The 16,043-nt window shown below is 54.3% G+C and overlaps 1 protein-coding gene across 2 annotated transcripts in view; it reads left to right on the plus strand.

The window, feature by feature from the left end:
- The window catches only part of NACC2 (NACC family member 2), a 75,307-nt gene extending 62,905 nt beyond the window's left edge, over positions 1 to 12,402 (plus strand). For both annotated transcript variants that reach the window (XM_060199392.1, XM_007521466.3), the window contains exons 3-6: positions 3,413 to 3,577; positions 5,549 to 5,654; positions 6,109 to 6,206; positions 7,286 to 12,402. In XM_060199392.1, the coding sequence (XP_060055375.1) occupies positions 3,413 to 3,577; positions 5,549 to 5,654; positions 6,109 to 6,206; positions 7,286 to 7,791 (875 nt within the window). In that variant the 3' untranslated portion in view covers positions 7,792 to 12,402. The remainder of the gene's footprint in view (positions 1 to 3,412; positions 3,578 to 5,548; positions 5,655 to 6,108; positions 6,207 to 7,285) is intronic.
- Positions 12,403 to 16,043: the final 3,641 nt, after the last annotated feature.

Genomic DNA, 16,043 nt, shown 5'->3' on the forward strand with positions numbered 1-16,043 from the left:
CTCATGCTTGAGAGTCCAGTGCTGTAGCCACTGCACTACCGCCTGGGCTATGGCATCACTGTTTTCTTCCATGTCGTGCTGGAGCTTCACACACATGTGATCTCACCGGCCAGCAGCCATCCTGGAGTCAGCTTTTCTCATTCTTTGATTTCATAAGTGTCTTGTGTGTGGAGCTGGAGCCTAACACATGTGTGATTTCTTTTACTCCTGGGTTATGTTTTCATTCAGATAAAGACAGAGGAAGGAAGGGAGGGGGAGACACCATAGTACTGGAACCTCTCTAGTGCTTATAGTACCTCCCATGTGGTGCTGAGTCCTGTGCATGGCAGAGCATGCACCTTACTTGGTGAGCTTTCTCTCCAGTCCTCTTCTATATGTGGAGAGAGAGAGAGAGAGAGAGAGACACCACAGTGCTGCTTTATCACCCTTAGAGCTCTCCCAGTACCACCCATGGTGCACCCACGTGATGCCAGGGCTAGAATCCAGGGTCTTGTACAAGGTAAGACATGCAGCCTTCTGGGTGAGCTATCTCCTGGCCTAAATGTCATATAGGTGTGCACTGTTTCTGCTTTCCATCAGCAGAACCAGTTCATCTTTCTAAATGGACACCTCACCCCACCTCCCGCACCCACCACCCACTCTAAGATCTGAGAGTTCTGTGGCCCTCTCTTAATAGAGACCCCAAGGTCTCACTGCACAGGAAGTAATGGAGGTCCTCTTCCTCTCTTGGAGTTGCATCCAGGCAACATCTCTAAAGCAGAGAGCAGCAGTTGGGGCTCTCTGAGGGCCTCCCACTCAACTGTGACCTCCTCATGGAGGTGTAAGTACAGGGAGACCATTTGCCTGCCACCCCCTTCACAGCGCTTCATTTGCCTGCATGAGCGACTGTTCCTGATCGAGTGAACACTCTGCTGAGACCTTTATGACCATGACTCACCCTCCTGCATTGAGCCGATTACTCACCTCCCCATACAAACATCTGATTGCTCTTCTCTGTGCTTCTCTCCAGTTTCCAGGGCACCCAAGGTGCTGCTGCTAAGAAAATGGGGCTGTCAATGCCCTGGGGTAACAGGAGATCCCTCTGGGTCCCCACTATTGGGGGGACTTCAGAGGGAGCTGCAGGATTAACATCCTTACTGTCAGACACCAGAATAAATGTCCACAGGCTGCTGGGGACCCAGAAGGATCCACATCACTGTCTCTTGGTTTCCCAGCCAGGTTGTGACTTGGTCTCCCCTCCTCCCACCAACCCCCACCTCCCACCCAAAAGAGAAACATTGAATTGGGGGCCAGACTAGGGCAGGGGCACGTGGAGAAGTTGGGAGCACCTTTCCAGATGAGCCATCACTTGTGTCGGGTATTTTTAGCTGGCACAGCATCCAGCACATGGCAGAGCAGAAATAGAAGAAGCTCCTGGCTGTTCTGGATCTGACAGCTTCTGCTCTGGGGAGGTAGGCGGCGTGGGGAGGCACCCGGCTCCTGCTGTTTTGAGAGCTGTGGCAGGAGTGGAGTTGTGGCCAGCTCTCGTGTGGGGGCACACTCAGTATGTGAAGTGTCACGTTCCCGTGTTTGTGTGTGTGATCACAGGACTGGGGTGGGGGGGTGACGTTTTCAAATATCATCTGGATTGGTTTGCCTATCCTCCCTAAGCCCCCAGTACCTCTGGGTTTAGAAGATTCTCTGGTGCTCTCTGCTGATCTGCCCTGCCCCACACATGTTTGGTGGAATGGCCCAGGACCCCCACCCCACCCCCCAACTCCTGCTCTGATCTGACCACAGCCTCCACTGCACTGTCTGTCATCCGGGGAGGCTCCAGATGTGGGATGTGACTGCTGTATCCTGGCAAAGGTGGAGAGACCCTCAAGAAGGGGTGGGTCACAAAGGGAAAGGATAGAGGCATAGCCCAGGGGTCTCTGGGTGGGGATTTGACTCCACAGCGTTAATTCTCGCCAAGAAGGGAGGAGGGATATGGCTGCAGGTGCGTCTCAGCACCCTCCTCTACCTTGTTGCTCCCTTAGGGACCCTCCCTGTGGTTTCCAGGATGTGGATTCTTCAGGGACTGGGTGACCCTGACTCTTTCCCCAGCCCCTTTTGGTGCCAGCAATAACTTGGGCTAACTGATGCTGATGTTGTCCAGGTTCTGGAAGGCTCTGCTCGGGACCTTCCTCACCACCCTTCTTCCTGAGACCTCTTTACAGCTGCAGCCTGGTGCTTCTCCCAGCCTGGTTCTTCTACCGCACCCCCACCCCAAGGATCAGGTGCCCAGGGGGCTGTGGTGCCAGGGGATGGCCTGGCCCCCCTGGAATTTCCAGTTCTAGTAGATTCTTTAAGCCACTGGCACCCCCCTACCCTGGGGCTACTCAGGCTGTTAAGAAGAACTGGGCCCGAGGACCTTCCCTCCAGGCTGAGGGAGGGAGGGCCAGCCCCAGGGTCCCTTCCTGCTGCCCTCTGTGCTCAGCCAGGTGTGCAGCCAGGGCCACCTGGAGCAGCAGTGATTGCTCAGTGCTGACAGCTGGCCTGGAGCAGGTGGCTCTCCTGGGAGGTGGCCTGAATCTTTCATGTGCTGGGCACCCTGGTGAAGGGTTAGCCTTAGTGCCAACCCCTGCAGGGAGGGTGGGTGTGCTAATGGGTGTGGGGTGTGCTGACCTGGGTGGGGCTGGGCCGGGTCCCATTCACTGTGAGAGCCTCCCTATGGCCTCTGTCCACCCCCACCAACTAGGTGCCCCCCACATCAAACCAGTTGCATCTTCCTGTAGCCCCCTCCCAGTGCTTGATGGGTACCCAGCAAGGACAGAGGGAGCACAAACACTAGAAAGTAGCCCCCAGCCTGCTGAGAGAGACTCACCCCTGAGGCCCTGTGACCATGTGGCCAGTACGGGCAGTCTGGGAGGTGGGTGCCACCTCTGCAGAGCTCATGGTTTTGCAGGTGTCCCTTCCCCACACCCTTAGTTGCAAGGCTGCTTGGAACAGGGTCCCTGACTGCTCCCAGCAGTGGTTTGTGGGGAATGTTCCCAGATGACTGGAGTGCTGGAACCAGCACTGGTGACATGGTGTCTGCTCTGCCCACTGTGCCACCATCTGGCTTGACCACTGACAGATATTTATGGAACAAATCGGACATAAAGGCAGACTGCAGGCCACTGGAGGAAATGACTGGTGGGGGCTGGTGTTGGGGGAGGGATTCAGTGGCTCCCAGTCTCTCCTTGTGCCCTCCACATTCTCAGCAGTTTATTCCCAGCCCAGGCAGGTGGCCTGCACCTCAGTCACCCCCCAGCAGAGGGCAGTTCCCTAACGAGCTGAGGTTCCCAATGGCCACTCACAATCAGAAATGGGCACTGTGGGCACTGAAAGGATCTGAGCTGGTGGGCCAGCTCCATTTCCCATCTCAGACCACAGGGTTTTGTGTCTCTAGTGCAAGAGAAGCCAGAGCCGGTGCCACTGGAGAGCCGTTCGTGTGTCCTCATCCGCCGGGACCTGGTGGCCCTGCCCGCCAGTCTCATCAGCCAGATTGGGTACCGCTGCCACCCCAAGCTCTACTCTGAGGGGGACCCAGGCGAGAAGCTGGAACTGGTGGCAGGTGAGCCATGGCTTCTGCCATACCCACTCACAGTATGCAAATGCCCTCATTTGGTGGTGGTGGGGTATTTTTTTCACCCTCAGAGCCATGCACAATGCACTCATCACCAATCAGTCAAAAACAGATAGAACATCTTAAATTTCCTCTAATTTCCTTTTAGAAGAATGTGTCATTATGAGGAGTTATTCAATTGAATTAATTTAGCATTTTAATTGAATCCCCTGGGCTGGTCGAGCTTCTGATTGGCAGGGGCTACAATCACAATTGTGTTTTCATTTAGGTCGCAGAGAAAACCAAGCAGTCTAGTTTATGCTTCCACCCACCCCCAGCAACCCTCCAGCCCTCTAAGTGTTCACATCCTGCATGTGTGGGCTAACGAGCTCAGGTTCTGGATGGCCGCTCACAGTCAGAAATGGGTTCTTCTGGGGCTGGGGGGTTGCGGGGGGGAGCTCAGTTAGGTTCAGAAGCCCATCAGGAGTTGGACTTTGAGATTTTCATCTTCTCAGTGTTGGGATTTACTACACCCCACTGCTTCCTTTTCCTTCCTCTCCCCCATCCCACCTCATCACCACGGCTTCACTGTCCAGGCCAGCTTTTTCAAGTAGAAAGACAAAAGAAAAAATTACACAGGGAAAGACCACAGCACTGAAACTTCTTTTAGTGCATTAGTAGCCAGGCTCCAGCCTAGGCATTGTGCCTGACCAAGCAGATGCACTCTCCAAGTGAGCTATCTTGTCCCCTTCTTGTCTGTCTTTAAAGCCGTCAATGGAAAGAGAAAAGTTGATGGCTTTTAGCCAGGCTAGTTGGGGGCTGTCGTGCTGTTTTCCAGTACTCTTTCCATGGCTCATCAAGGGAGCCCCAGACAAAGGGCCCTACTGACAGTACCCCTCCAGACAGAATGGCCTGGAAGTTCCTCTTCAGGAGGGCTCTGGCTCTCTCTGGTACCCCACTGCCTCACCCCAGTGGGCAGCTTCCTTCATGGGTTCCCCCTGAGCTAACTCTCTCACTCTTCCCCTCTGCAAAGCTGCTGAAGGGTATTCTCACATCTTTGATTTTGGGGTAAGGTGCAGCTAGGGGTGTGTGTGCAGAGCTTCTTCTGGGCCCTGATCCCTGGGATCTGCAGGGTTTCCCCCACTTCTTGGAGCACTGGTGTGAAGCCCCTGCAAGTGCTGGTTTAGGGTCCTCACAACTTTCTTTCCTCCACTCCTCAAGAAAGAAACTAGTCTTCTTCCCCGATGAGAATCAGTGTATCATCCATAAAGCCTGAACAAGAGAAAGGGCCAAGTGAGACCTGAAAGCTTCCTGAAAACCTCTGCTCCATGGGAGCGTGTAAATGACCTGTGGCATTTTTCACCATTTCCTCTTCTGTAAAATTAGGGTGCAATTCAGCTTCCAGGAGCCTTTTTTCCATGGGCTGCACTCCTATTTGAGGAGCCCTCCTATGGCCTGACTGATCTTACCACAGTCAGCTCAATCCTGTGCTCACTAATGCTCTGGGGCCCCTAGGCTTGCACCCCCCATCTGCCCTCCCTCCACTCTCCACCTCCCTGGTTCCCTCACCATTGCTGAAAGTGCTTTGGTATTTGAAGAGGGCTCCAGAGGCCAGGTGGTTGCTTCCCAAACCCAACCCATGGGCCAAGTTAGGGAATCCCTAGAGGCTAGAAAGGTAGTTTGTAGACAGCCCTTTGAAGCATGTGACCAGGACACGCACATGCACACGCGCGTGACAAGCCCTTAGCACAGCTAGGAAAGCCTGCAGTGACCTTCCTCAGCCCTGGGTGTCCCTGGCATGTGTGGGAGTCTGCCGGGGTGACACATCCAAAGAAGCTGCTCTCCCAAGTTCCTCCCTCTCCCATGCCTCTTGACCCCATGAGCAGCCCTTTTTGGGTCTGAGCAGCCTCCCAGGAAGGTCATGGCCCAGAGTGCTGGGGGTGAAAGTGAGGACCTGATTTCCTGATTGGGGCTCTGCAGGCTCTGGGGTCTACATCACACGCGGCCAGCTGATGAACTGCCACCTCTGCGCGGGGGTGAAGCACAAGGTCCTCCTGCGGCGGCTGCTCGCTACCTTCTTTGACAGGTAGGGGCCCCACAGGGAGGGCGGCTGGGGGCCCAGAGTCTTCTTTAATAGGGCACCTCTGTGATCACATCACTGGGACCAGGGATCTCTGGCTTTGTGTGCATTTGGCTGGGTGCCTCTGGACACAACTGGTGTGGGAAGGGCCTGGTCTTTCTGGTACTTCTCAGGGGATGGCACCCCCCAAGACAGTGAGGAGACCCTCTCACTCCACTAGGCAAGCAGGTCAGAAGAGTCCTGACCTTGCCTAGTGGAGTGAGGCAACCTGCTCCACCAGGTCTCTTAAGAACATTGGGACTCACTCCTCCCAGACCCCCTGGAAAAATGCCACCCAAGGGTACAGCAGGGTGGCCTCCGCTGTCGGGCTTTTAACTCCTCTCTACACCAGTAGATGGCCAGGGAAGGCCCCTCCTGTGGATGCAGTAGCCTCACTACCTCCCCTGTGTCCCTTGGGCAGGAACACTCTGGCCAACAGTTGTGGCACAGGCATCCGATCATCCACCAGCGACCCCAGCCGCAAACCACTGGACAGCCGAGTCCTGAATGCTGTGAAATGTAAGAGGGCCTGGGGCGGGGTGGGGCAAGTCCCCCAGGGGTTTGGGGCTCAACCTGAGAAAGTCTTGGGGCGGGCAAGGCCCAGTGCCAAGCCTTTGAGGGGTCAAGGGGGAAAAGGAAGGAAAAGAGCAGCTCCCAGAAGCCAGGTCTCTAGGTGTTAATGTTCTTGGTAGGTTTCCAAGCATGATGAATTCAGCTGCGAAACTATTTTAATATGTGAAATAGATCTAATTTTCCTTTTTGAACAAAACCCCTTATTTACATTTGGAGGTTATTTTGAGCCTCTGCCATCTGCTGGGCCGACTCTGGTTCCCGTTCCTGGGTGGAGCCGGTCCGTCTCAATGCAGACCACTGCTGCCCCTATCCGCACCCTGTGCCTGAACCCCCCAGGCTCAGGAGAAGTTGACCAGTGCCCATCAGGGCCAGGACTGCTTGTGAGCACTGCTCTTAAAGCCTTTGACTCATGAAACCCTTTTAAGTTGTTTCTAAGTTTCGAAGCCCCCTCTTATGCAGCTAATTCCTTATTAGAGCAAAGAGGAGGGGCCTTTGCAGTTTTGTTTTTTTTTTTTTTGGGGGGGGATAATTAAGGCCTCAAAATTGGGGTAATGGTAGGCTCGGAAAGAGACTGGGGAGTAGCTTCCACCAGTGCTTGGCCATCTCGGGATTCAGGCATGAGGGACCCTGGGGTGGGGGGGCTCCCTGAATTCACACAGTTTGCAGAGTTGGATCAGGAGTCTGCTGAGAGAGAGCAGAGGCCTTTGCCATTGTTCTTGGGGCTTTGCCTGCACTGGTTGAGTTACTCAGACAGAGAGCAAGAGACCCCACAACATCAAAGCTTCCCCCAGCACCACATGGAGTGCTCCCACATGGAGTATCTGGGTCCCACAGGTGGTAAGGCCTGTTCTTGCCCATGTGAGCTCTCACCTACCTCCCCCCCCCCATGGCTGTTCTTATTAATGACAATGGTGAATTGCTGACCTCTGCCTTGGCCTGCCTGAGCCCGAGGCCTTAAGGTAGGAGAGGGTCTGCTCCTTGGCCCCAGACCTGTTCTCACGCCCTCCTCACCCCCACCCTTGCAGTATACTGTCAGAACTTCGCCCCCAGCTTCAAGGAGAGCGAGATGAATGTGATTGCTGCGGACATGTGCACCAACGCACGCCGTGTCCGCAAGCGCTGGCTGCCCAAGATTAAGTCCATGCTGCCCGAGGGCATGGAGATGTACCGTACCGTCATGGGCTCCTCGGCGGCCAGTGTGGCCCTGGACCCCGAGTTTCCGCCCACTGCAGCCCAGGTGCTGGAGCAGCGCATCTTCGCTGAGCGCCGGGGTGACGCCGCCGCCATCGTGGCTCTGAGAACTGATACTGTCAATGTTGACCTGAGTGCCTCGAACCCCACCTTCAAGGCCTGCGAGGAGGCCGAGGGGGCCGGCTCGGTCATCCAGGAGGTGGCTGCCCCTGGGGAGCCACTGCCCTCAGAAGGCCAGAGCCCCCCGCAGCCCTTTGAGCAGGGCAGCGCCAGCTCCAGCCGGCCCCCAACGCCCGCAGCCACACGGAGACAGGAGGGCTCTTACCCCGGGACCTTGTAGAGGCGCAGGGACGGTACTAGCTGCTTGCATGCATTACTAATACAATGTGATCAAGCCACTCACCTACTGAACTGCTACTGTTGCCTGAAAAAAATGTGATTTTTATTCTGCTTGTATTTAAAATTTATGAAGGAAACAAATGCATTCGTTATACTGTAAATGATTAGGCCACTGGGGACCGAGTGGCAGAAAGGTCCCAGGGCTTCTTTTTGATATTCTCCAGGTTAGTCTCCAAGAGGTAGCTCCTCTCCCCCTGCTCGGGTAGGGAGACAGGCCCACCCATGCCCCGGCATCCAACCTGCCCGAGCCGCCAGCTTTCCTGCTCCCACCATCCACCACCTGGGGACACAGCCAGGGGCTGGTGAGGCCTGTGGCACAGGAGCCCCTTTCTAGCCCACAGGACCCAGCCCACCTCTCTGGGGCCATAGGCCTCAACCCCCAGGGCCAAACTCCTTTTTTCCCTTCTTCCTGGGGGTCAGGCCTGCCGAGTCCAGTTGTGTGTGTGTGTGGGGGGGGGGGTGTAAGGGTACAAGTGTGTGTGTGGAGCTTATGTGAGCTCAGATTTGAGCATGTGTAGGCACACAACACGTGTGTGCTGGACGTGTGTACAAGTCTGCATATGATGAAGGTGTGCATGAGTGCATGTGGGTATGTGTGAGCACATGGGGTATATGTGCTAAGTGTGTGTGGGAGCAGCTATGATGGGACAGCAATGGGCCTTGTAGGTCTCTGTGGGTGGAGATGGCTTCTGGGCTAGACCTCCTCTCCCTAGCACCCTTCCATGGCATCTGCCAACCACAGAGCCCATGCCCCTCCATCCATCTTGACCCCCGGCCAGTGACCCAGCCCTGAGCTCCGTTCCCCAGGTGCCTGGGTCTTGTGCGTGGGCATCCTGAGGGTGGGCCACTGTCCTTGCAACCCTTGGCCTCCTCAGCCACACTGGGATTCTTTGTTGGTTTGTTTTCATCTAACTCAGATAAGATTTCATACATGTTTTTGGAAACTTTCAGACCCAAATAAGCAAAAAAGCTGGGGGGTGGGGGGGGTGGTGAAGGGGAGGGATGGATGTCCCTGCCTGCCACCTACTTGGGCTTAGAAAGTCCCCCACCCTGGGCCAGGTTCTACTCACTCTCTTAGGAGGCAGGTGTCTGGGGTGGGTGATGAAGGAGGTTGTGGCCTGGAAAGTGGAGTGGACCCCTTCAGCATCCGACTCGCCCATTTTGTGCTGTGAGCCTTGGGTGTGTGCACCTCTGAGGATTTAGGTGGGCATAGGCCTGAGCCTGGCAGCTTGTAGAGGGCACCTGGGAGCAGCAGGTGAGCAGCTTCCAGAAGGCATGATGGGGGAGCAGCTAGGAAGAGCCCATGGGAATTGTTCCCTTGAGGCTGGAATACTCACTTTGAAGTATAATTGCTGTTTTTTTTTTTTTTTGGGGGGGGATGAGGAATACAGATTTTGAGCTATGACCCAGAGAGGGTTGTATCTCTGTCAGGGGCTGACTTTCTTCAAGTCCCGGGCAGCTCTACAAGTGACTAGATATGTCCCCTCTATTCTAAGATGGAAGAAACAGCTGCTTCCTCTCTGCCTAACCCCTGCCCCCACCTGTGTGTGTGCAGATCCAGCAGGTGGCTCAGAGCTTCCTTGAGCCCCAGAGCTGCCTCCCACACCCACAGAGCTATGCCCGGGGAGCCCACTGTGGGACTACTCGGGTGCTTAGACTATCCCATGTGGGCTCCTCCTTCCCTAGTAAAGAGACCTTGGGCCTTTCTAGCAGGCCCTAGCATGCCTGATTCCAGAGAGATCTGGTGGCATCCAGAAAAGGATGAGGACCCAGGTACCATGGGGGCACAGTCCCTGTGCCCACCCATCCCTGCCGAAGTCCCAAGGCAGGCTTTCCCCCTGCCCTTTTTCTGTCTTGGACCCTGACAGAGGTGGAGCCCACCTGGACCTGGATCAGGTCCTCCCACCATGCAGTGGCCATACCCCCTGGCAGTTAGGTAGTAGAGGGGATAAGGCTAAGCCCACCCTGTCCCCTCTGGAGTTTCCTTCATCTGCACCCCTCCTCCCCAATTTGCACTTTAATTTGACCATCCCTGGGGACCTTCCGGGACAGTCCCACCTGTCCCGGCTGCTGACAGAAGGGCTCTCTCCCTCTCCACTCCAAAGTGGGCCTGTCCCCACTGCGGCAGGAATGGGGAGTCTGCCGCTGGCCCGCAGGGACAAGGAGTCACACAGAGAAGGCCTGACCACCACTCAGGCCAGCACAATGTCTGTGACCTCTGTCCCTTTGTCGTTTCTGTAACTGCAGTCTTGTTTTGTTGTTCTGGGGAAGGAAGGCAAGAGCTATAGGTAAAACTGTAATACTACTTAAATGTGAATGGGTTCTGAGCTCTCCCGGCCCCCGGAGGGCCCGGGCTGAGTTTTTGCACTAATGTGCCCCATGTGGTGGACACAGGGGGCCGGAGTGTTTGCAGGCTGGCAGGGCTGATGATTGTATCTGCCGGGGCGCTCCCTCCGCGTCCTGAATGTTCCTGAATGTTCTGAGGGGCAGGCGGTGGCAGGCCTGGGCTCGGAGGGGCCTTCCAGAGTGCCTTAGCATCTTTTGATCATTTTTTTTTTTCCCAAGGAAAACCAATTTTGAAAACCAGACCCTCCCCCCTCCTCTGTTTACACACCGACTAACCCCTGTTCCTTGAGCGAGCTCCTGACTCACCCAGCCCCTGTAGACCAAGAAAAGAGCCACTCAGTATTTATGAGATGTCCGCACCTTTATCCCTAAGCTTGACTATTAGCAATACGCATATACTACATAGAGTCTATTATAGAGCTAAGTTATATCAGCGCCTTCAGGAGGAGAGAAGGGGCTGGACTGTGCTGGGGCTGCAGTGGGAGCGGCCAGGGATCAGAGCCACTCCTGCCCTCCCCTGCCCTCCCCAGTGGGCAGGAAGCTGGGACAGGAGTGCAAAAGGTCCAGAAGAAGGGACCGGGAGATGTGACAGATACTGTGAGCTTAGGGGTGGGGGGGAGGAGGTCCCTGCCCGCCTGGCCAGCATGCCTCGGTACTTGAATTCTATCTTGTTTTCTGCACTGTATCTGGTCTTGCCCAGAGTCCTCTGTGGTTGCTTCACTTTGCATTGGGTTTAATTGTCTTACCTTGCCCCTGAATGTGACCAGGAACGCAGCAGTGGACAGACAGGAGACAAGGGAGGAGAAAGCCCCAAGTAGACGGCCTGTAGCCCCATCCTGGGGTCTTGCTGCTGCTGGCACCCCAGGCCCGGGACTGTGAACCTGGATACCTGAGTTTTATCCCCTTCAGTAGGAAGACACATTCTTGAGCCTCAGAATGGAGAGCTGGGTGAGAAGGAGGGGCTGCTAACATGGTGGCTGGTTCCTATCTGGCCAGACCAGCAGGGAGCCCCAAAGCTGCTTCTCCTCTGGGACACTGGTATGCCCAGAATGACCTGTCACCACGGTGGCTGGAACTTTCTAGTATCAACCAGTGGCCACCCCAGCTGCTTACTGCTTATAATGCTCAGCAGCCAGGTTATTTTTACAGACGTGATCTGGCTGCAGTTGGAAAAAGTTCTGTGGCTCACTGACCATCTGAAAACTCTGAGTAAACCTCTGTTTGTCTCTACTAGCGGTAAATCCTCAACACAGAATTGAGAGCTCATAGCTGTCTCGAGCTTTAACTACTGTTTCAGAATGCCACTGCTGCATAACCCTGTCATCATGCCAGCCAGCTTAGTGGTGCATGTCACCCTCTGGGGACCGGAGATCATTAGGGCTTGGTACAAGATGTTTCTAAAATGGCAAAGGTTTTTTTGGTTTGTTTGTTTTTTGTTTTTGTTTTTGTTTTCTTTTTGTTTTTTGTTTGAGTTGTTTCTTTGAAAAAGAAAAAAAATTTATGTAGAATTGAAAGCATTTAGATTGGACAACCTGCTTGAATTCTGATCATTCGCTTCCATTGTTAGTGTTTTGCACATGATTGTAATTTTTATGTCAAAATAAGCCAAAACTTGCAATACTATTTTTAGGAGATGACAAAAAAAATGAACTAAGCATACAATGTATAAATATTTTTGACTTGAACATTTGGACGGCACTGGTGCAAACAGACCATTCATCCTTTGGACGGAATGTTTGGGCAAAGAGACTTTTTAAACGGAGATTTTTTTCCCAGAGTCTGTTGAGGGGTTAAACTAGTACTGTAACTCATGACTGTTAGAAATAAATAGGTTGTTCTGTGCTATGTAGGAAGGTTTGTTCCACAGCACCACTGAGTTAGATTTCTGCCGCAGAAAATGCGAGCCATTTGTTTGTTTATTTGTTTGTTTGTTTGCTTGAAGGAGGGAACCTTTGTTTTGTTCTTCCTGCCTCTTCACTCTCCTTCCTGCTGCTACTCAGCAGAATCAAGACTGTTGCTTTGTAGCCATGGCTGACACTGTATCAATAACTCAGACAACAACAACATCCAGCGACCAGGAAACCCAGGGCTTCGAGCTCAGAGCGTTTGGTAAGGTGGAAATCCGTTACAAACGGGGATGTGATCTTAATTGTAAAGCGCTTTGTAAAATTCACATTTACAAAATAATAAAGTCAATTCAAACCCAGTTGCTTTCATTTTATTTTTCCCCCATGGCTAGTGGGTTCGGGAAGAAGACCTTGAGAAAGGGTAGGGGCTTGGGGGGTACAGCAAGCCCCACAATACCCCATAAGCCAAGAATCCCCACCCCAGGCTTATAGTCTCCACCTACCCCCCAAGCGCGCGCGCGCGTGCGTGTGTGTGTGTGTGTGTGTGTGTGTGTGTGTGTGTGTGTGTGTGTGTGCGTGCACACACACCTACCTCTCCAACTTCTTACAAAAGAAGGGAGCTGGGCATCCTCTTGGGGGAGGGGGGAGGGTGCTGCATTGAGCCCTATTAGACCTGAGCAGGGGCTCCCCTTTTTCTATTTCTTTCATACTTTCTCTTTCTCCTCCTCCTCTTCCTCCTCCCTCTCTTCCTTCTTCCTCTTTTTTCTCCTTTTCCTCTTCCTTCTCCTCTATCTCCTCCTCTCTCTCCTCTTCCTCCTCCTCTCCCACCCCCTCTTTAACCAAAGTACTGCTGAGCTTTGGCTTGTGGTAGTGCCAGGGGTTTTTTGTTTGTTTGTTTGTTTGCATAACCACAGACTTCTATCTTCCTGATGTCCCTTTTCTTTTTCTATCTGCAACCTGGGGCAGTCGCCTTACCTGCCTGCCACCTTGTTCCAGGTTTGGGACAGCCTCTGTCCCCTGCACCACTGCCTCTCCCTGGGCCAGATCTGCCCCCAGATGGAGGGAGAGGGAGCTGCAGCAGTATGGAACAGAGCTGGACACACAAGTGGAATTGGGGGCGCCCTGAGGCCAGCCTAATCCTCCATCTCCAAATTGACTCTGAAGCCAATCCTTCAGGTCAGCTTCAGACTAGGGTTCAGATCTGGAAGTGTCCCCCCACCACCACCACTTTGCTTCTTTTGCTGTGTCAACAAAGACCTTTCTGGACCCCCATGTGACTTCACATCACTATTCCCCTCTCTGTAGACCTGGCTGGGATTTTGGCCGCACAAGTACTCCACTTCTGCAGAGGTCTCTTCCAGAGGGGGTGCCTGGTCTTCTTATAAAGCAGCCCATCCCATCGCCCCTTTTCCTGGCCTTGCAGCACCTGTTCTGCAGAACCAGGCTGTGAAGGGGTTTTTTGTTTAAGTGCTACCAGTATCATTAAGGCTCAATACCTGCTCATCAAATCCACTGCTCCCCGTAGCCTTTTTTTCTTCTTTGATAGGACAATGAGAAATTGAGAGGGGGATGGTGATAGGGAGAGAAACAGAGATACCTGCAGTACTTGCTTCATCACTCATGAAGCTTCCTTCCCTGCAGGTGGGGAGTGGAGGCTCGAAGCTGGGTCCTTGCACATGGTTACATAGGCTCCTAACCAGTTGCTCCAGTGCCCAGCCCCCTAGCTGTGGTTCTTTGGTCGCTGCTCCATCATGACACCCTTGAGGACAGGGAAACTAAATTTCCTCAGGAAGTGTCCCCTGGAGCCACGGCCAGTGCTGGGAAGGCTAATGAAATGGGTGAACACAGGTTCCAAGTAGGCCCTCTGCACAAGGGACCTCACAGTAATGAGCGCTTCAATTTAGGGTCACCCTGAGTCTCTCTACATGGTCTATCCTCATCCCAGGGCAAAGGCCACCAGGCTAGAGGTTTGGGCTCTTGTTTAGAGAGCTGTCCTCTAGGGCCATCAGAGTCAGTGGCTCTGTGGTAGCCCACTTCCCCCTAGACCTCAGTGTTGCAGGATTCTGCAGAGTCCTTTGGGATTCTGGGCTCCCAGATCCCTGCCTGCATGGATGGGCACACTTGGGAACCCCACCAGCCTCCAAATGCTCCATAACAGCCAGAATATGGGGGTGGGGAGAAACAGGTCATTGGAAGGAGGGTCTCACCCTGGAGCCCAGCAGCCCTGCCACTGTGGAGCCAGCCTCCCAGCCCCCTCTTGTTTAGGGGGGTATCCTGCACTTGCAGCCTGTGCTCTCCCCAGGCCAGTCCTTCAGTCACCTTCCTGCCCTTGATCCAATGACAGAAACTGGCTGAGGCATCAAAACCTCTGGTTTATACCCTCACCCCTTTGTCCTGGCCCCATGGGAGGAGGATGCTGCAACAGCACCAACCAGCTCTGCCAGGCCTTTGTTCCACACAAAGGCCCCAAGCCCCTGCTGTGGGTCCTGGGCTGGGGGAGGGTTCTGCTGGGGGTGGGGGGGGGGGAGGAACTGGCTGGATCCTGGGATGCCAGAGGTGGGGAAGGCTAGACTGGAGTGGGGATGTTGAAGAGGGATTCAGCTTTTGCATAGCTCTGCCCATGATTGGTAAACTTTGAGACCCCAGTTTCTCATGACCTCCCACTTGTGGGCACCCCACCTTTCTATGGAAGTGTCGGTGAGAGTAGCCCCAACCCTTGACTACTGACCAGCAGCATTGAGCTTCTGCAGGCATTAGTCTTGCTGGAATGCAGCCCCCACCCCTCACTGTCCACTCATGTGAGGCTTGGGAACTTCTCCGAAGTGGGACACAGGCACTTTGGAGGGAAGTCGGAGGACAGGTAGGCAGTAGCCCAGAGGTGTGTGGTCTTCTCCCCTCTCCTGGTCAGACAGGGAGGGATGACAGGACTAAGGGAAGGAGACCCCTCATGGCCCCCACTCTGGATAGGCACAAGTGGGGCTGAGGCTGGAGCAGGAGCAGCTTCACCAGGGCTCTCCAGGGACAGAGTTAGGAGGTGTGGCGCTGCAGGACACATCCTTACACTCATCAAAAAACACTGACTCCCTCTTGGGGTCTGGCTTTTGAGGATCCCTGGGATCTATGGACAGTAGTAGGGCTGAAAAATCAGGGAGGGGCCTAGGAGGCAGTCTTCCAAGATAGAGGTTGGTCTGGAGGTGAGCTTCCAGGAGCTCATCTGAGTGACTGCCCCCATCCTCCTCCTTTGGGGTGGGATTGGCTGCAGGAGTATACTCTGAGGGCCTGGAGAGAGATCATGGTGGCTGGGGTGGGGCATCCTAAGTGGGCAGTGCTGGCCCAGGTGGCCAAGTTACTGAACATACCTGAAATGTTTTCAGACAGACCCCAAACCACCCACCTGCCCTAGGGGACAAGGGCCTCCTAAGTGAGCAAGCCTCCTGGGGTGATAAGTAACTAACAGCTCCAGACAGTGGGGTCAGGCTGAGGGTAGCGACATTGCTGGAGGCTGTATTTCCCAGAAAGCAGCCTGTTCCCCAGGACCACCCACTGGAGCAGACAGGGTAGAGATTTGACTGGTAACCACCAGACTGGGCCACAGCCACTTGCCCTGGACTGGGTATGTAGATCAGGCCTCAATTTCCCCATATTTATAAGGAAGGTCCTGGCTCATGTGTGCAGACCCATCCTAATTGCACTGGGTAAGGACAGGAGTGGCCCCAGGAAGTGGGCAGCTCCCTACTGGCTGGATAGCAGCACAGGGTCCATAGTTACTGCCAATTCTGCTTACAAGCCACCCCCTTGGGGATTCCAGCTGGGAGAAGAACTCACCCTTCAGGCCGTTGGCCAGCCCTTATCTTGGGTATGGGAACAGCAGAAGCCCCCTCAAAAAAGCAGTCAGAGCACAAGGACCCTCATAAGGATCCCGGTTTGAACCCCGGCTCCCCACCTGCAGGGGAGTCGCTTCACAGGTGGTGAAGCAGGTCTGCAGGTGTCTATCTTTCTC

The sequence above is a fragment of the Erinaceus europaeus genome, chromosome 10, assembly GCF_950295315.1.
Source record: "Erinaceus europaeus chromosome 10, mEriEur2.1, whole genome shotgun sequence".
In the NCBI taxonomy this organism is placed as follows: Eukaryota; Metazoa; Chordata; class Mammalia; order Eulipotyphla; family Erinaceidae; genus Erinaceus; species Erinaceus europaeus.